At 40.7% G+C, this 21,673-nt stretch overlaps 1 protein-coding gene across 1 annotated transcript in view; it reads left to right on the top strand.

The window, feature by feature from the left end:
- LOC121873472 (basic salivary proline-rich protein 1-like) overlaps positions 1-21,673 on the top strand; it is a gene marked incomplete at its 5' end in the record, with an annotated part of 67,575 nt that overhangs the window by 12,003 nt on the left and 33,899 nt on the right. The window contains 2 exons of the mRNA XM_042377057.1: positions 2,641-2,756; positions 5,992-6,046. Coding sequence (XP_042232991.1) covers positions 2,641-2,756; positions 5,992-6,046 — 171 coding nt within the window. The remainder of the gene's footprint in view (positions 1-2,640; positions 2,757-5,991; positions 6,047-21,673) is intronic.

Raw genomic sequence — 21,673 nt, 5'->3', positions numbered from 1 at the left:
GAGAATGATGGAGAGAGGAGAGAGGGAAGGGGAGATGTAGAGGAGGAGAAAGGGAAGGAGGGAGAGAGGAAGGGGGAGAGAGAATGATGGAGAGTGGGAAGGAGGGAGAGGAAGGGAGATGGAGAGTGATGGAGAGTGGGAAGGAGGGGAGAGAGGAAGGGGAGATAGGAGAATGATGGGAGAGGGAAGGAGGGAGAGAGGAAGGGGGAGATAGAGAGTGATGGAGAGGAAGGAGGGAGAGGAGGAAGGGGAGATAGAGAGTGATGGGAGAAGGGAAGGAGGGAGAGAGGAAGGAGGGAGAGTGATGGAGAGGGAAGGAGGAGAGGAAGGGGAGATGGAGAGTGATGGAGAGGGAAGGGAGGGAGAGAGGAAGGGGAGAGGAGAGTGATGGAGAGGGGAAGGAGGGAGAGAGGAAGGAGATAGAGGAGTTAGGGGAGGAGAGTGGGAAGGAGGGAGAGAGGAAGGGGGGAGGGAGGAGAGTGATGGAGAGGGAAGGAGGGAGAGAGGAAGGGGGAGATAGGAGAGTGATGGAGAGGAAGGAGGGAGAGAGGAAGGGGAGATAGAGGGAGGATGAGAGGGGAAAGAGGGAGAGAGGAAGCAGAGATGGAGAAAGAGGGAGAGTGGGAAGGGAGGGAGAGAGGAAGGGAGAGGAGAGGATGGAGAGGGGAAGGAGGGAGGAGAGGAAGGGGGAGATAGGAGAGATGGAGAGTGGGAAGGAGGGAGAGAGGAAGGGGGAGATAGGAGAGTGATGGGAGAGGAAAGGAGGGGAGAGAGGAAGGGGGAGAGAGAGAATGTGATGGAGAGTGAGAAGGAGGAGAGAAAGAGGAAGGGGGAGATGGGGAGAGGATGGAGAGTGGGAAGGAGGGAGAGTATGTGAGATAGAGAGGATGGAGAGTGGGAAGGAGGGAGAGAGGGGGAGATAGAGGAGGAGGAGAGGGAAGGAGGGAGAGAGGAAGGGGAGATAGAGAGTGATGGAGAGTGGGAAGGAGGGAGAGAGGAAGGGGGAGATAGAGAATGGAAGAGAGAGGGGGAGAGGACGAAATTGGAGGGAGATAGAGAGTGGGAGGGAGGGAGGGAGGGAGGGACGAAAGAAAGTGAGAGATAGAGGATGGGGGAGAGAGAGGGATAGGGACGGAGGGAGAAAAGAAGCGAGACAATAAGAGAGGAAGAAAGAGAAGGATAGAGAGTTAGAGTAGACAGACAGACAGACAGACTAACCAATTACCCACAATCAGGAACCATTTAGCCTTACCTGTTAACTATCAATTAACTCAGGTTATAAAAAAGTTCTCTTAATAACCCCTAATTATCTCTGATGGTTCAATTAGGAATGAATAATGTTAACCAATAATTAAAACCGGGATGAGAAAAAAGTCCTAATGGTTTAAACAGGGACAGGACATTGACCAAACCTTAGTAGGGGTATTAAGGGTTAGATGAAAGGTCGGGGGGCTAGATGATGGCAGAGGTTAGGATGGATTAACTTAACTAACCTCTGTTGATCCCTGGTAAGACATAACACCTGGGAGGAATAGCCAAAACACCTTGACGATAATATTTAGTGTGGTGGGACGTGAGCACCAACCCTCAGACCCTCAGACGTAGGTTTAATAACAGACTGGATAACTCAGCTGATGATAAAATATTAATTTCTTCTATTCTATGTCTCATTTTTTTTAACTCTGAATAAATATTTACTTTTTGAAATTGTTTGATGTAAAACGAATATCCGGTTCGTGTAAAGACTTACAACTTAAAACAACACGAATTTATTACCTTGGGTATATTTAACAGATATTTAACACCAACTAGTAAATATTATCAACACAAACAACATACGATTTTAACAGCATAAGAAGCTAGACGTTTTTTTTTTATATATATTCACAAAAAATTCATAATTCGACCTTTATATACTGACTAAAGGAACTCACTCTCGCTTTTTTGAGAACCACCATGAAAATTATATGAGAATTTCTAAACTGTGCTGTGTTTGGGGGGCTGCAGGGGGTGGGGGAGCGGAGCCATTCAGTAATAGTAGTGAGTGAAGGAGAGCAACACGGGGCCTTTGAGGTATTCCTGACTCGAGGCGTCTTGGAGGGTTGGGGCTGGGAGGGTCGTCTTAGGGGGGAGCGGGCCGGGCAGATGGAGGAGGAGTCGGGGGTGGGTTGGTAGGGGTCTTGGGGAGGAATGTTGAGGGTCGATGGGGGGTGGGGTCATGTTGGGGGAGGAGTGGGGGTTCTTCTGAGGGGGGGGGGGTCGTCGGAAGGTGGTGGGTGGTTGGGGTGGGGGTCGGCTGCCACCCCAGCAGGTATACGTGGCTCACTTGTCTTGAATCATTTATCTTATTTATTCTCATTCATTTGGGAGTCTTTTGACGTATTCGGGTACAGGTGTAGGTACAGGTGTAGGTACAGGTGTAGGTGTAGGTAGAGGTACACAGGTAAGGATAGTTTCAGGTACACGGGTGTAGATAGGGGTACAGGTGCACAGGTGGGGATAGTTACAGGTACAGGTGCACATCCTTCCATCGTCCCTAAGATAACAGGATAACATCCTTCCATCGTCCCTAAGATAACAGGATAACATCCTTCCATCGTCCCTAAGATAACAGGATAACATCCTTCCATCGACCCTAAGATAAGAGGCATCACCGTAACATCAGTAGATCAGAGAGGTAACCCCACGGGTGCCCCAACAAGGCCATTACCGAGCGCCTCCCCCAATTACCGCGGGAGGCAGACCGTCACCTCGAGGTAGGTCTATCTGGGGAGATAATGAGGAACCTGTCAAGATGTGTCAGGGGTTTTGGGGGCTGTTTTGGGGTGATTTTTGGGGTGTCATGTGTTGTCCTGTGTGTGTTTGTCGTAGGAAACACACACACACACACACACACACACACACACACACACACACACACACACACACACACACACACACACACACACACCCTTCCTCATCACCCTTAATAACATTCTTAATCTGATTTATAAATCCGTATCATTACCTCCATCTCCTTCTCCTCTTCCTCTTCCTCCTCCTTCTCCCCCTCTTCTTCCCTCTCTCTTACCTCTTCTATTTATTGTAGGGTCAGCCAATCGGTTCCCCCATCTCCTCAAATTATCACTGCCTACGTCACCTCCCATCTCTTCCCATCTTTATCACTCCTATTAACCATTCATCTCTATTCCCTACACTCTTTATGACTTCTCGGATCTTTGCTTCCTCCTCTGTTATTCTCCCTTCCTCTATTCTTCTCTTTCTTACTAATTTATCCCTGTCTCCTGTATCCCCCCCCCTACACATTACCCCCATCTAGGGATTTTATACGACCTACAGGGAATCTCTTGAGGAAATTACCCTAGTAAATAATCGTGTGTTTGTCCTTGTGTGGTGAGGGTAAAATTACATTCCTCTGTTGTGGTTGTTGTGGTTGTGTTGTGGTTGTATGGTTGTTGTTGTTGGTTGTGGTTGTGTGATTAGTGTGGTTTGTGTGATTGTTGTGGTTTGTGGTTGTGTGATTGTTGTGGTTTGTGTGATTGTTGTGGTTTGTGTTGTGGTTTGTGGTTGTGTACGTCTTCTTCTATTTACACTCGTCCTCCTCCCCATCTTTCTTATCCTCTTGTTCCTCCTCTTACACTTTCATCACTTCTTCTCCGTCTTCTTCCACTCCATCCTCCTCCTCCTCCTCATCTATCATCAGTCTACCTGGGCTTTTCATTAATATTTCAAGGTCCCTTTCAGTCTTCCTCTTCTCTCTTCTCTTCCCTCCATCTCTTTCAATTTCTTCTCCTCCTTCTCTCCCCTCTCTCTCGTCTTGCTAATCCTTTTCCTTGTTCCCTTCCCTCCCCCCTCCTCTCTTCCATTTCCTCCACCCTCTTTCCTTCTCTTCCACTCCTGTTCCACCTTCTCCCTCCCTCTCTCCTTCCTTCTCAACTCCCCTTCCTCCCTCCCTCTCTCTTCTACCTGTCTCCTTCCCTACCCCTTCCCTCCAAACCTTCTCTCTCTCTCCCTCTCCTCTCTTTCCACCCCTTCCCTCTCTCTCCCTCTCCTCTCTTTCCACCCCTTCTCTCTCTCTCCCTCTCCTCTCTTTCCACCCCTTCCCTTCCTCTAGCTTTCCAGCTCCGGGTTCAAATCAGTTCAAGACTTGAGAATTAGCTCGCCGACCTACCTGTCCTTACCTGTAATTACCACAAACATGAATTCTGGGCCAGGTGGGGTCTGTTTTTCCCAACTGTCTGGTCATGGGGTTTATTGAGGTCACCGAGGTTGTGGGGTTAGGTTAGGTTAGGTTAGGTTAGGTTAGGTTAGGTTAGGTTGTTTGAGATAAGCTTCTAACCTTACCTGTTCTCTATGAATATTTGATTGGCTGTAATGTCTAGGTAATGATTATGTGTACATGTATAAATACCTGTATACATGTGTATGTGTGTGCTGTAGTTTGTCTCACACATACACACACACACACACACACACACACACACACACACACACACACACAAGGTTTCTCGCCGCTATGAATCTGGCAACACTCGAGTCTCCTGAGTTTATCGTGAGGCAATTAGCATGACGGTAATTAAGAGGTTTAATGAGGTAGTTGACGACCCTAGACACCTGGGCTAATGGAGTTTATATAAAGTTTATTACTATTATAGTTTTAACACCTACGCTATCGATCCAACCCACACCTTCTACAGAACCCACACCCACAGAACCCACACCTCCTACACAACCCACACCCACACAACCCACACCCACACAACCCACACCCACACACCCTCACCCACACACCCACATGAACCTGGGTTTTAGTGAGACATCAACTGGGTGACTGGCGGAGGTGACAAATGACCTCACCCAAGACACAGAAACTCGGGTCAGCCACCTAAAAAAATTTTCCTTCCGCGATGGTGTCAGGAAGTGAGATATTTCCTCATGAAGATCTATCTGAGAGTGGGTGGGCGGGTGGGTGGGTGGGTGAGTAGGTGGGTGAGCGAGTGGGTGATTGAGTTTGTTAGTTAGTCGTGATTTATTTCATAGACGGGATTAATGAAGGTTGAAATTAGTGATTTTTTTTTCTCTGAGGTATTACTCGTTGGGAGGGGAAATTTAGTCTCTCTCTCTCTCTCTCTCTCTCTCTCTCTCTCTCTCTCTCTCTCTCATTCTCACGGCAGTGATCCATGACCAGAGAAAGTATCAAGGACAAGAAGAAACTTTTCCTCCTGCTGGGGTCCTGGGGTCCTGGGGTCCTGGGGTGCTCGAGCCTGGGGTTAATATTGCGATCGCGGGGAAGAGAATTCACGAAACTGCTCCGTCACTTTCCAATTTCGGAGACAGTCTTTATCACTGTCCAATGGCTGAGAGGGAGAGGAGGGGAGGGGGAGGGGTGAGGAGGGCTGGTGGGAGGGGAGGGGGAGGATAGGGGGAGGGATGGAGGACTGGGAAAGGAGAGGGGAGTGGGGGAGGATGGAGTGGGGCTGATAGAGGGGTGAAGTGGTGCAGGGGTATGATTGGGGCTGCATGATTTGAGTGGGAGGAGAGGAGGGGGGGCTAGAGGGGGAGGGGTAAGAGAGGAGGGTGGACCTGGGAGGGGTGTCAGGTGTTACTCTCGGGGTAATTTCTCTTCCATCGGCAAGTTAGTGACACTCTGGGGTCATGATTGAGGTGAGGGTCGTCTGCTCACCTAACTTAACCTCACTTAATTTTATCTTGTCTTATTTAACCTAACCTAACCCAACATCAGTGAAAACTACTGATAGAAAGACACGAATAGAAATGAATTCCCCATGTACGTTTTTCTCATGTACGTATATCCTATGTATGTAATTCTCAGGTACGTATTTCCTATGTACGTATTTCTCATGTACGTATTTCTCATGTACGTATTTCTCATGTACGCATATCCTATGTACGTATTTCTCATGTACGTATTTCTCATGTACGCATTTCCTATGTACGTATTTCTCATGTTTCTCTTGGTCTTTCTCTTAGATGGACTCGGGTACTGAAGGAAGCTTTCGCCTTCTTTCATCTGGTGTTTTCTCAGGTGAGTTCTTTCTTGATGTAGCGCTTGTCTCTCTGTTCTCCTGTGATCACGTGTATGTGTCTTGTTTATGTTGGAGTCTACACACACACACACACACACACACACACACACACACACACACACACACACACACACACACACACACACACACCTACCTGCCCTAACTATCCACAAAACACAGGTGAGAAAATATAAACGACTCATTTAAGCATTTACATTTAACATAGAATATTTCTTATAAGTTCTACGATATATACAATAACTTTCTGCCTCACCCTGTAGAAAAAACTGTCCGCATCTGAAACTGTTTTTTTTTTTAATAATATTTATCTCTTAAACTTGACGGTATATATAAGGGTGACGATAAGGTGAGTATCTGTGGGTCTTAAGACATTATTTTCTGGTGAGAAGAAGATGAAGAGTGTAGAGCAAGTTGACAGTGATGGATGAAGGGGTGGGTGAAGCGGTGGGAGTGAAGCGGTGGGTGGAGTGGCGCTGGGAAGCAACACCAAGGAAGAAGAAGAATAGTCGGTGGAGGAGCTGGTGGGTGGGTGAGTGGGTGGGTGGGTGGAGTAGGTGGAGTGGGTAGCTGTGTGGAGTGGTGTGTGTGTGGGTGGAGTGGGTGGAGTGGCGCTGAGAGCAACACCAAGGAAGAAGAATAGTCAGTGGAGGAGCTGGTGGGTGGGTGAGTGGGTGCCAGGTGGGTGGTGGCTGTGTGGGTGGGTGTGTGTGTGGGTGGGTGTGTGGGTGGCGCTGAGAGCAACACCAAGGAAGAAGAATTAGTCCGGTGGAGGAGCCGGTGTGTGTGTGTGTGTGTGTGTGTGTGTGTGTGTGTGTGTGTGTGTGTGTGTGTGTGTGTGTGTGTGTGTCCATCAACTTAAACCTTTCGTCAACCCCAAAGACAGACAAACAAATACCTGAACAACAGACTCTCCAGCCATCAACAACCAGTAATGACTAAGATCCTCTCCCCAAACTACGCCTGCCTAACGTTCGCCAGGCATTATTCTCACCCTGGCGCTCTTTTCACGGCGCTGGTATAAAGTGTCAATATTATCACCTTCGTCACTCTTGAAATTGAGTTTATTAAAATGTGGCAGTAGTGTATCTCACCTCCTCTCCCTCCTTCCTCACCTTCTCTCCCTCCTTCCTCACCTCCTCTCCCTCCTTCCTCACCCTCTCCATCCTTCTCTACCTCTCCCTCCTTCTCTACCTCTCCCTCCTCCCTCCTCCTCTCCCTCCTTCTCTACCTCTCCTCCCTCCCTCCTCACCTTTCTCCCTCCTTCTCTCCCTCCTCCCTCCCCTCCTCTCCCTCCTCCCTCCTCCTCTCCCTCCTTCTCTACCTCTCCCCTTCTCTACCTCTCCCCCTTCCTCCTCTCCCTCCTTCCTCACCCTCTCCTCCTTCTCTCCTCCTCCCTCACCTCCTCTCCCTCCTTCCTCACCCTCTCCTCCTTCTCTACCTCTCCTCCTCCTCCCCTGTGATACTTTAAGCTCTATATAACTTTCCCTAAGTAAGTGAGGTAAGCTGAGATGTGTACAGTCTCTCTCTCTCTCTCTCTCTCTCTTTTTCTTTTTCTCTCTCTCTCTCTCTCTCTCTCTCTCTCTCTCTCTCTCTCTCTCTTCCCCTTGAAAACAAACTAAAAAAAAAAACAATAATAGGAAAAACTCTAAACCAACAACTTAATAAAACAAAAATAAAATAAAATAAACTCTCTCATTTCCACTATTATTACCTGCAGTTTTCCCCCTTCAAATTTCCCTTTCAATCACGACCACAGATGAATAGGTATCAATAGAGGGGAATATGATATGTTCTGTTCCCCTCACACACACACACACACACACACACACACACACGTCTACCAAAAATACCTCGCCCCATACACTTCAGTCTACCCTCAAGGCCAGGCATCCCATCCACTACAGTTGGTTGGACTCTTGGTACACACTGTAACAGGTTGACGGCAGGGTCAGCTACCAGTGTAAGGCTTTATGGCTTTCATCTGTTTTTTTATTTTTATTGTTATTTGTTTATTTGAGAAGAGGTGTTAGTGTTGTGATGTTTTGGTGTTGTGATGTTTTGGTGTTGTGATGTTTTTGGTGTTGTGGTGTTGTGATGTTTTGGTGTTGTGGTGTTTTGGTGTTGTGATGTTTTGGTGTTGTGGTGTTGTTGTGGTGTTGTGATGTTTTGGTTGTTGTGATGTTTTGGTGTTGTGGTGTTGTGATGTTTTTGGTGTTGTGGTGTTGTGATGTTTGGTGTTGTGGTGTTGTGATGTTTTGGTGTTGTGGTGTTGTGATGTTTTGGTGTTGTGATGTTTTGGTGTTGTGATGTTTTGGTGTTGTGGTGTTGTGATGTTTTTGGTGTTGTGGTGTTGTGATGTTTTGGTGTTGTGGTGTTGTGATGTTGTGTTGCTGTGATGTTGTGTTGCTCTTTTTCTTTATCACACAATCTCTCTCTCTCTCTCTCTCTCTCTCTCTCTCTCTCTCTCTCTGCCTTTAGAAGATATAGTCGACAACTTCCCGAGAGGAGAAGAAGGGGAGTGGAGGAGGGAAAGGTGAGGGAGGGGAGGAAGTGAGGGAGGGAGGCCAGACTAAAATCTTGGACAGTTCTTGCCTCCTGATGAGATTTGACTTAAGAGGACCTGAGTCACTGAGGCAAGAGTGTGTTGTATAAGTGAGTGTGAAGGAGGGGGGGAGGGCGTGAGAGTGTGGGAGAGAGGGAGGGGGCGTGAGGGTGGGAGAGAGGGGAGGGGGCGGGGGAGTGTGGGAGAGGGAGGGGGGTGAGGTGTGGAGGGCGGAGGTGGGGAGGGGGGGGAGGGGGCGGAGGGGTGGGGGGAGGGCGTGAGGTGTGGAGGGGGAGGGCGTGAGTGTGGGAGAGAGGGAGGAGGAGGCGTGAGATGAGGAGAGAGAGGAGAAGGAGAGAAGGAGGGAGGAGGAGGAGGAGAAAGAAAAGTGAGAGGAAGAGAGTGGTAGGGTAAAGGAAGGGAGAGAAAGGAGAAAGAGAGTGAGAAAAAAGGGGGGAGAGGAGACTAGGTGGGAGAGAGAGAGACAGCGAGATGGAGGTAGAGAAAGGGAGAGAGAGAAAGTGTGCAATACAAAAACAGTAAAATACCTAATATTGTGGGTGTTTAGCTAAATCACCTTAAGATTAGGCACCCCAGCTTAATAGTATTGTCACCCTAATAATTTACATTTTCTTTCAAAGTAATACTAGAGAAAATGGTAATGGGGTAACTCAAATAATATTTATACCATTGTTAACATAGGAAATTACTTATGAATGTAAAACCAAAACCAAAATAACAGATGAATACTTTTGGTTTATTTCGATTTCTACAGATGTTCAAATTACCTTCCATTATTCTCAGGACAGATGCCATTGCTTACAGCAGTACAGTTAGGCGTGGGACGATACAGACTAATAATAACAACTGTACTTACATGTAGGTATTGTGTAATTATGTATGATTATTGAAGGTATTTTTGAATGTTTGAGTTGATGGAAATAAACGTAAAAATATCTCAATTATCTTTCTATTCTTAAAGGAAAGAATATGAAAAGAATAGTTAAGTTTAATAAAAAATAAAATAAAATTGTATAGTCTATGCTTAAGAACCAAAGGGACATATATCACTCTTAAATATCTAATGGTTAACAAGTAAAGAATTCACCTGCCAAGACGAACACATAACGACCCTAGTTACAATGGCCAACACTCCACACGTCACCACTGTATCAACCACATGATGAACTTAACCACAGAATGAGTTTGAGGAGAAAGTAAATTATATATATAATTAAAATTAAGTAGATAGATATTTAACTACTATATATGAGTAGGTTTGTTGACATGTATACTTGTATCTATGCATAAAGTTTGTATACCTTCACTGTCTACCTGCATTGTTTGTGTACCTTCACTGTCTACCTGCATGTTTTGTGTACCTTCACTGTCTACCTGCATTGTTTATACCTTCACTGTCTACCTGCATTGTTTATATACTTCACTGTCTTCCTGCATTGTTTTGACCTTCACTGTCTACCTGCATTGTTTTGTATACCTTCACTGTCTACCTGCATTGTTTATACCTTCACTGTCTACTGCATTGTTTGTGTACCTTCACTGTCTACCTGCTGTTTATATACCTTCACTGTCTACCTGCATTGTTTGTATACCTTCACTGTCTACCTGCATTGTTTGTATACCTTCACTGTCTACCTGCATTGTTTGTATACCTTCACTGTCTGCATTGTTTGTGTACCTTCACTGTCTACCTGCATTGTTTATATACCTTCACTGTCTTCCTGCATTGTTTATATACCTTCACTGTCTACCTGCATTGTTTGTGTACCTTCACTGTCTACCTGCATTGTTTATATACCTTCACTGTCTACCTGCATTGTTTGTGTATCTTCACTGTCTATGCATTGTTTGTATACCTTCACTGTCTACCTGCATTGTTTGTGTACCTTCCTGTCTACCTGCATTGTTTGTGTACCTTCACTGTCTACCCATTGTTTGTATACCTTCACTGTCTACTATTGTTTATATACCTACACTGTCTACCTGCATTGTTTGTATACCTTCTCTGTCTACCTGCATTGTTTTTTATCCTTCACTGTCTACCTGCATTGTTTATATACCACTGTCTACCTGCATTGTTTGTATACCTTCACTGTCTACCTGCATTGTTTATATACCTTCACTGTCTACCTGCATTGTTTATATACCTTCACTGTCTACCTGCATTGTTTATATACCTACACTGTCTACCTGCATTGTTTATATACCTTCACTGTCTACCTGCATTGTTTATATACCTTCACTGTCTACCTGCATTGTTTGTATGCCTTCACTGTCTACCTGCATTGTTTATATACCTACACTGTCTACCTGCATTGTTTGTATACCTTCACTGTCTACCTGCATTGTTTATATACCTACACTGTCTACCTGCATTGTTTGTATACCTTCACTGTCTACCTGCATTGTTTATATACCTTCACTGTCTACCTGCATTGTTTATATACCTTCCTGTCTACCTGCATTGTTTATATACCTTCACTGTCTACCTGCATTGTTCTATACCTTCACTGTCTACCTGCATTGTTTGTATACAGCCACTGTCTACCTGCATTGTTTATATACCTTCACTGTCTCTACCTGCATTGTTTTATATACCTTCACTGTCTCTACCTACATTGTTTATATACCTACACTGTCTACCTGCATTGTTTATATACCTTCACTGTCTACCTGCATTGTTTATATACCTACACTGTCTACCTGCATTGTTTGTATACAGCCACTGTCTACCTGCATTGTTTGTATACCTTCACTGTCTACCTGCATTGTTTATATACCTTCACTGTCTACCTGCATTGTTTATATACCTTCACTGTCTACCATTGTTTTATATACCTTCCTGTCTACCTGCATTGTTTGTATACCTTCACTGTCTACCTGCATTGTTTATATACCTTCACTGTCTACCTGCATTGTTTATATACCTACACTGTCTACCTGCATTGTTTGTATACCTTCATTGTCTACCTGCATTGTTTATATACCTTCACTGTCTACCTGCATTGTTTATATACCTACACTGTCTACCTGCATTGTTTGTATACCTTCATTGTCTACCTGCATTGTTTATATACCTTCACTGTCTACCTGCATTGTTTATATACCTTCACTGTCTACCTGCATTGTTTATATACCTTCACTGTCTACCTGCATTGTTTGTATACCTTCATTGTCTACCTGCATTGTTTATATACCTTCACTGTCTACCTGCATTGTTTATATACCTACACTGTCTACCTGCATTGTTTGTATACCTTCATTGTCTACCTGCATTGTTTATATACCTTCACTGTCTACCTGCATTGTTTGTATACCTTCACTGTCTACCTGCATTGTTTGTATACCTTCACTGTCTACCTGCATTGTTTGTATACCTACACTGTCTACCTGCATTGTTTGTATACCTTCACTGTCTACCTGCATTGTTTATATACCTACACCGTCTATGAATTTGTTGAATCAGTGTAAAAAAACCCATTTTTTACTTAAAATCTTTCTGTCTATTTACCTGTCTGTCTGTCTGTCTATAAAACCATCAAATATCTTTACATTAATTCATCCATTAGATAAAAATAAAAAGAATTAGAGAGAATACAAGAGCCATTAAAGAGAGTGAGAGAGAAGGGTGTATGGTGATGTCAACTCGGTCCCGTGACTTGTGCTGTGTGACCGAGGGCGTCTGTGGTATCTCCTCCCATTGTGTCATAGATATGGGAGAAGCTTAGCCGTATTTTATCAAAGTTTATCCTGAAATTCGGCCTTATTTTGGGATACGTATTATTGTTATTTTTTTATTATTGATTTTTATTATTGATTTTTATTATTGTGTTCGGAGTTTTATTTTTTTATTTATCGATGTAGGATTGAATGTTATTGTATATTTGTATTTTTTATTTATTATTCGTGTTTTTAGGTGAATTTATACTTTTTTTTTATCTGATTTAGTGTCATTTTAGGATTTGTTGTTAATTTTATCTTTTTCATTCGATTTTAATTGATTTTTTAAAGTTTGTATCGTAGTTTGTATCGTAGTTTGTATCGTAGTTTGTTTCGTAGTTTGTATCGTAGTTTGTTTAGGGCGAAGCATGACGTGTTATCCCCATAGAGTTATATAATTATGTTATATCACTCAGGAAAATAATTACTGAAACTAAATGATGCTGAAACTTTAACCAAATGAAACAATGAAACTAAGAGTAACTGAATCTGAAGGTAACTAATGCTGAAACTGAATGAAACTTGATTTTAATTAGCTCAGACTGAAACTACCTGAAAATCGATATAAAACTGACACATTAAATTTGACTGAAACTAACCAAGTGAAACAAAAATTTACTCATATTAAAATTCACTGATATTAGTTGATATTTTGACTGAAACTGAAACTAATACTAATTTCAGGTAGCGTCTTCAGGAAGGTAGTTTTACGTTGGTCAGTTTAATTGTAGTAATATATTTAAGCATCACTATACTACAAAATGTTGAGTTACTGTGAAACATTAATGATGATAATATTAATAATGATAATGATGATAATAATAATAATAAAAATAATAGTAATAGTACAGTAATGATAGAAGTAATGATAATAATTGTAATAGCGTTGGTAATAATAATAATAATAATAATAATAATAATAATAATAATAATAATAATAAAAATACAATGTTTCTTACCTATTAGTCGTGTTGTATTTCTGTATGACTTCATGAATACAGTAAAATACACAAACCAACAGTGTGTCATTTTAAAACAGGACTGTAGGAATATACAATAATTAAACTAATGTTCAAATTAAGAATCAAAGTTATTTATTATTAACAAAACATAACCTGTACATATGTAAATAATAATCACTATATCCAGGTATTGACAGAGGTATTATGTCACATTAAACAGTTACTATTTTCTATATAAATTGGACACAAGTTGAACTAATTCAATAAATTAATCTTTGTATAATACTCTTCACAAAACGAAATAATTAAACGAGATTATTATTATTATTATTATTATTATTATTATTATTATTATTATTATTATTATTATTACTTGTATTATTATTATTATTATTATCACATTATTATTATTATTATTATTATTATTATTATTATTATTATTATTATCACTTGTTATTATTATTATTATTATTATTATTATTATCATTATTATTATTATTATTACTTGCATTATTATTATTATCACTTGTTATTATTATTATTGTTATTATTGTTATTATTATCACTTATTATTATTATTATTATTATTATTATTATTATTATTATTATTATTATTATTATTATTATTTGTCATTGTGTGAGTAAGGTTACAAAACTTAAGTGAATTTGTTACAGCAAATAATACAGAAATGGCGAAGAATTATTTATTTTTTGTAATTTTTTTATTCTTCGCTATTTAAGAACATAAGAACACAAGAAAGTGGGATACTGCAGGAGGCCGACTGGCCCATACAGGGCAGATCCCTTTCACACCCATCCCAGCACTTCCATGTGCCTATCCAACTTCGTCTTGAAGCTCCCTAGCGTCCCCGATTCTACTATAGCACTCGGTAGCCTATTCCACATATCCACAACTCTATTACCAAACCAGTCCTTGCCTATATCCTTTCTGAATCGAATTTTTCGATTTAAAGATTCTCAAGGTGCCTGTGATATGTGGTTCCTTAACTGTATACTGTTAATGTCTCCTGTAAACACATAGACGCACATTAACGTCTCCTGTACACACATAGACGCACATTAACGTCTCCTGTACACACATAGACGCACATTAACGTCTCCTGTACACACATAGACGCACATTGACGTCTCCTGTACACACATAGACGCACATTGACGTCCCTTATACATACACTGACACACTATCGTCTTCTGTGTAAATTTCAATATGCAAATTTTGATTTTTTTATATTAAAATTCTTGAATCATTAACACGGAACCAAATCGAAGACTAAGATTTAATATAAATTTTATCAAAGTTATTGAACGACTGAAGTAAATAAAATATATATTATTTGTATTGATTATAATTTTATTTAAGTTCGTGAAAATATTATAAAAAAATAAATATATTATTTTGAATATTTGATCTAAGTCGAAAAAAGTATGAATTTCAGAACAAGAAAATAATATAGATTTTTAATATAATTTCCATATACTTTTGAGTGTCTTTGGACTTATGATATAGTGAGTGAATTTTTATATAGCATTTAATATATCTGAAAAAAATAAGTAGAGTTATATATGTTGCATTATATTATATAGTGTATGTATGTATGTATGTATGTATGTATGTATGTATATATGTATGTATGTATGTATGTATGTATGTATGTATAACCAGCCTCACAGTACAATACACACTTCGTTCCGTTGTCTCCATAACGACACTTAACGCCTCCCTGTCCTATCACACGACCCTCGCCTCTATCTTCCTACACTGACTAAATAACTTAACTTTTTATTATACGAGAAAAAAAAAATCATATCCATTCTCCTTTAATCGCCTTTGAAGACCAAGTTAACCAATTGTATCTTTCCAAGCCAATTATAATGTTACTTTTTTTTTTTTGAGCCAATAAGAAACTCCCATTTTGGAAGCATTTGGTGGGGATGATGATAACCCACCAATCAGAGACGGAGCTTAGGGAGTAAACATTAGGATTTTAAAGTCTGGAATAACATGGGAAGGTGAGATGGGATTTTGCCTTGTTGTGACAGTGACTTATGGGATCATCTTTATAACCCTGATTCATAAAGTTTGGTACGATCGATATATTTCTCCTAAGTGAAAAATAAAAAAAATATATACCTTTTACTGATTGCCTTAAGCTACAACGCATTACCTCACGTATAAAAATAATTTAAAAGTAATATTGAAGTTCAAGTAGATACGTGAATTTATCTCAAGTTTCATGTATCAAGTTAGGTTAGGTTTGGTTAGGTTAGGTTAGGTTAGGTTTGGTTAGGTTAGGTTTTATTTAACGTTATCTGAATTCTTATATCTTCTGAGGGTTTTTTTTTCCCCAGTCGGTTTATTTTCTAGGGTGATATATATCCTAGAGGGAAAATCGGGGAGAGGAATGTATGTTTTTTTTTTTTGGCTACCCAGAGTCATTGTGCTGTTGTGGTATTTGTGGTTTTATCAATGTATTTCTGTTGAGGGTTTATTATTTTATGTGTTACTTATCGTTTTCTCTCTTTCTCTCTTTCTTTATTTTTCTATTTTTCGTTTACTTTCTGTATATTTTTCATTTTCCTTTCCTCTGTTTTTTTTTTCTCTCTCTCTCTCTCTCTCTCTCTCTCTCTCTCTCTCTCTCTCTCTCTCTCTCTCTCTGGTTTCTTAGAACACTCAATAACAAGAAGCCGAAAGTTGTAAATCAGAGCAAAATTACATAACAATTTAGAACAGTGAATAGAAGAATATTTAACCATATCATTTACACCACAATCATATAACTGTTCTTTAAATTCATATAACACTGTAGAACAATCATATAACAGGCTAGAACATCACAAACCACAAAGATGTTATTTTGAACAATCATATAACAATTTAGAACATAATCATATAATATTTTAGAGCACTGATGGGAAATATACCTTGAAATACTGTTCTTATAATTTATTTTATTGTATTATAATCTTTGGTCCACGACAGGTGACGATAACAAGGTGTGTAACTTGTGACACCAAGCTCACTCTCTCTCTCTGTCCCTCTATCCATGTCATCTAATCTTCCCTACTACCATAAGAAAGAAAGAAAGAAAGAAAGAAAGAAAGAAACAGTCCCTTACGTACACATCCCCCCTCCTCCCCTCCCTCTTCCCCTCTTCCCTCCCCCCCTCCCCATCCCCTCCTTCCCTCCTTCCCCTCCTCCACCCTTTACCCCCCCAAACGATCTGTTGTTTCTCAGTGTTGGTGCCGCAATATTGAAAGCCTCTCAGCTAATTTCTGACATTACTCCACCCTGGCGACCTGTCCTTCGAGTAATAGTTAACTCCGAGCCGCACCTGCCTACCAGACGGGCACTTAACTCCATCTCCTACTACCTGTCTCCTGGTACTTGTGCTGGTTGGTTGTTGAGGATTGGTTGTTGTTGTAGTAGTGGTGCATGGGCTTATTGGTTGGTTGTGGTGGTTGGTTGGTTATTTGTGGTTGTATTGCATGAGTTTGGGGTTAATGTTAGTGGTGATTAGTTGGTTGGTTGATTTAATGGTAGCATACCAATTGCCTTGAGTGCCTAGGTGGGGAAGCATTGTATGGTAGTGATGGGGTTGATGGTAATGGTAGTGGTGGGGAAGTGTAGCGGCAGTGGTGGTGATAATGGTGACAATAAAGGTAGTAGTGGTAATTGTTGTGGTGATGATGGTTGTGGTAGCCATGATTGTGGTAGCTGTGGTTGTGGTGGTGGTCAGGTACCGCCCTGGTTCCAACGAAACATACCGCCCGGAGACCTACCATCTGCTGGCTCAAGAATGAACACGGGGCGCCGCTTCCAGAGACATTTTTGGCCGGAATATTTCTCTCCCTCACGTTGGTCATTTCTCTCCGTATTTTTCTCCGAGTTGGTGATCCATCCGGAGTTAAACGGACCTGATTCCTTCCACTAGAGGACGTCCCTGGTGATCCTAGAGCCAAGGACGCCCGTATAAAATCCCACATAGGGAGGCAAAAGATTAAAAAGAAGGAAGGAAGAGTAAGGTAGGTAACACTGGCGGTACTAACGATGCACCGAAACTCAGTGAAACTTGTCGACTGTAGTGAAAAGAGAAGTGGCCCAGGTAGCTTAGCTGTGTCACCCTTGATTTGACCAGGTGAGGTGATTATCGATCCTCAGGTAATCCTCTGTGCCTCGTCTCACTGGATCACACATGGGTTCTTCAGTGATCCAGCCAGGGTGAGGGATCCTACCGAGTCGCTCTTGTGGATCATACAGGGGTCGGGATCCTTACCTCACTCACCTGGTCGGAAATAATTAGTAGATTTGAGTCATTAACATATGATTCCCCGGCAGTGAGCGAAGTGTTGTGGCCGGTGAGCGGTGAGTTGTGGGCTCCCGGCGGCTCCTGAGTACCGACGTGTGCTCGCTGGAGGCACCGACAGACAGCTGACCCGCCCCGTCCCACCGTCACACCGTCACCCCGTCCCACCGTCTTACCGTCACACCGACACCCCCTCCCACCATCATACCGCCCCACCTTCACACCATCCCACCGTTTTACCGTCACACCATCCCACCGTTTTACCGTCACACCATCCCACCGTTATACCGTCATACCATCCCACCGTTATACCGTCATACCGTCACACCGTTATACCGTCACACCGTCACACCGTCACACCCTCCCGCCGTCCCCTCTATTTCTGTAAATGTTTAATAGATTGAAAAAAATGTTGGTCCCATAAGCCTGATGCTACCTTGAGGGACAGTCTGGCTGCAGTACACGGTAAACTAAACACTGTACTCGACTGCCGTCACGTCCACAACGACATATGCAGGTGTCCATTTACAGCTGGGTGGACTGGAAGTACCTCAGGCTCGAACCAGGAGACTTGAGATGAGAGATAAAGAATGTTGTATTCACTCAGCCACCGGACTTTGTAATGGTATATCTCCAGTTACGAGGAAATTTTAGACGTCATAGCCTCTGAGAATCTGTCTTTATCGAAACTTAACTCTTTGATGATGATTTAACCCTTTGATAATGGTGATTTAACCCTTTGACGATAATTTAACCCTTTGACGACGATGATTTAACCCTTTGACGACGATAATTTAACCCCTTAATGACGATAATTTAACCCTTTGACGACGATGATTGAACCCCTTAATGACGATAATTTAACTCTTTGACGACGATGATTGAACCCTTTGACGACGATAATTCAACTCTTTGATGACGATGAATTAATTGTTTGACGACGATGATTTAACCATTTGACGACGATGATTTAACCCTTTGACGACGATGATTTAACCCTTTGACGACGATAATTTAACCCCTTAATGACGATAATTTAACCCTTTGACGACGATGATTGAACCCTTTGTCGACGATAATTCAACTCTTTGATGACGATGAATTAATTGTTTGACGACGATGATTTAACCATTTGACGACGATGATTTAACCCTTTAAGTCTCAAAGGGTTAAGTGAAACAGTTAGATCAATTCTTATAGTTTTAGAGTTGAGTAAATTGATCGTAGGAACCTTTGAGAACCTCAACCTGTTATTATACTCTACCTGTGATATTACTAATGATCAGTTAATTTAAACAATACACCTGGAGTCCTAACAGGCGAATGAAGTAATGTTAATAATAATAATAATGATAATAATGATAATAATAATATTAATGATAATAATAATAATAATAATAATAATAATAATAATAATAATAATGATGAAAATAATTAACAATAATAATAATAATTAATAACAATAATAATAATAATTAATGACAATAATAATAATTAATGACAATAATAATAATAATAATAACAATAATAATAATTAATAATAATAATAATAAATAAAAATAATAATAATTAATAATAATAATAATTAATAATATCAATAATAATAATTAATAATAGTTAATAATAACAATAATAATAATTAATAATAACAAAAATAATAATAATAATAATAATAATAATAATAATAATAACAATAATAATAATAATGATAATAATTAATAACAATCATAATAATAATAATAATAATGATAATTAATAATAATAATAATAATAATAATAATGATAATAATTTATAATAATAATAATAATAATAATAATGATAATGATAATAATTAATAATAATAATAATAATAATAATAATAATAATAATATAATAACAATAACAATAATATCAACAATTATTCTGGTTAAATAAATTTGTAGTTACATTATTGTAGCTGTATAAACCTGTAGCTGTTATTACCAGACCATATAAACTATCTAAATCAATATAAATGACTGATAAACATTAGTGGTTGTCGTTTACTTCTGATGATCAAGCTGTGTGAGAGTGGTCGCTGACGTGACTGTGGTCATCTGTGAATTTTACTTTGTTTTGATAATTTGGGTGAAGTAGTGGGTCGATAATTGTTTTAATTTTAATAATTTTTTGGTTGAATTATATTTGTTTTTATTATTTTAATGTTTTGTAACTGAAATTTTGGTTTTTTTTTATAATTTCCATATTTTTTATTCCAAGTTGGTTAATATATATTTTTTTTCAGAAAATTTCTTATTATCTGATTCTGAAACTTTAGGTGTTTTAATAAGTTTCAGATTTTACTGAGAATATCTTTTCAATAATTTTCAGCTATGATAATATACAACTTCTTACGGTTTTCTCACTTTATGCTGATATATACTGTATATATTTTCAGTACTTTTGAAATCTGGTTGTTCAAAATTTATATATATTTTTCTTAATAACTTTTGTAAGAGAGGATGGGATATATTTTGCTACCTTGGGATTACCTGTCGCATAATAATAATAATAATAATAATAATAATAATAATAATAATAATGTTGTTTTGAGTTTTGTGTGTGTGTGTGTGTGTGTGTGTGTGTGTGTCAATCTTACACACACCTGAAGAATGAAGAGACTAGTGAATGTTGAAGGAAACCATCATTCTTTCATAACACACCTGAAAAGAGCAGAAGACAAACTTACACACACACACACATCTGCAAAGATCCAAACACGAACACACATATACTTGAGGCAGTTATTGATACACAACTGAAAGAGTATGATCAGAGAAGTTATTATACCTGTGGACATCTGTAAAGACACATATGACACACTCACCTGTACGGGGATGTTCAGATGACGTCACTATACCTGTACATCACACACCTGTCAAGATTCGAGGACAAACGTTTACACACCTGAAGGAGGATCTTATCACACACATACACACCTGAAGGTACACTACACCTGTACATACCTGAAGACTCCATTGTATGCTTGGGTCATTGTAGCCTTCTTGACCTCAAAAGGGAAGTAATCTCTCTCTCTCTCTCTCTCTCTCTCTCTCTCTCTCTCTCTCTCCTGTATTTCCATCCCTCCATCCCCCTCTCTCTCTCTCTCTCTCTCTCTCTCTCTCTCTCTCTCTCACGCCTTTTACTCTAACTTTCCTGTGTTTACTCTTACAGAACACAACAGAGGGCGCCAGGAGCGTCAGTCACTATTATTATAAACAGCAAAACAACACAAGAGATTACCTTTATATCAAGACGACTTAGCAGAGGCCCAGGTATGTGTGTGTGTAGTGCATAGGAAGAGGAGGAGGGATAGGAGGAGGAGGAGGTGGAGGTATATTAGGGGGAGGAAGAGTTGAAGGATGAGGAGAAAGAAGAGCAGTTAATCCAAAGGAGGAGGAGGAGGGGAAGAAGAATAGGCACTCTAGAACAGCAGCAGAAGAATAAATAAGAAAAAAGAAGAAGAACAAGGAAGAGGCACAGGAGGAGGAGGAGGAGGAGGAGGAGGTAAGGAGGGTAGGTAGCCAAGGGTCTGCGTGCCACACACAGTAGCCCCTTCACCACCACCTGTCTGGCCCACCACCACGCGATCACTCTATGACTGATGGTGAAATATACTGACACGAGGAGCCTGAGGTGAGGGAGAGAGAGGTGAGGGAGAGGGGTGAGAGGTGAGGGAGAGGGGGAGGTGAAGGAGCCTGGGGAAAGAGGGGGAGGTGAGAGGGAGATGGAATTTTGGGGAGGGAGAGGCAAGTGGGAGGTGGAATTTGAGGGAGGAGTAATGGGGTGGGAGAGGTGGAGAAATGTGTTGGAGGGGGAAGAGGAGGTTAGGTTAGTTCAGGTCAGGTCAGGTCAGGTGTTAGATCATCTAGGGGTTAGGTTAGGTCAGGTCAGGTGTTAGATCATCTAGGGGTCTGGTTAGGTTCATCATCACATAACCCTCAAGTAGTTTATATACCAGGAAAGACAGACAGACAGACAGACCTCCTCTCACCACAACACCTGAGGAACAAGAC

The sequence above is a fragment of the Homarus americanus genome, unplaced genomic scaffold, assembly GCF_018991925.1.
Source record: "Homarus americanus isolate GMGI-L3 unplaced genomic scaffold, GMGI_Hamer_2.0 scaffold22372, whole genome shotgun sequence".
Lineage (NCBI taxonomy): Eukaryota > Metazoa > Arthropoda > Malacostraca > Decapoda > Nephropidae > Homarus > Homarus americanus.
Note: the sequence above shows the minus strand (reverse complement) of the source record. Positions and strands in the feature narration are given on the sequence as shown.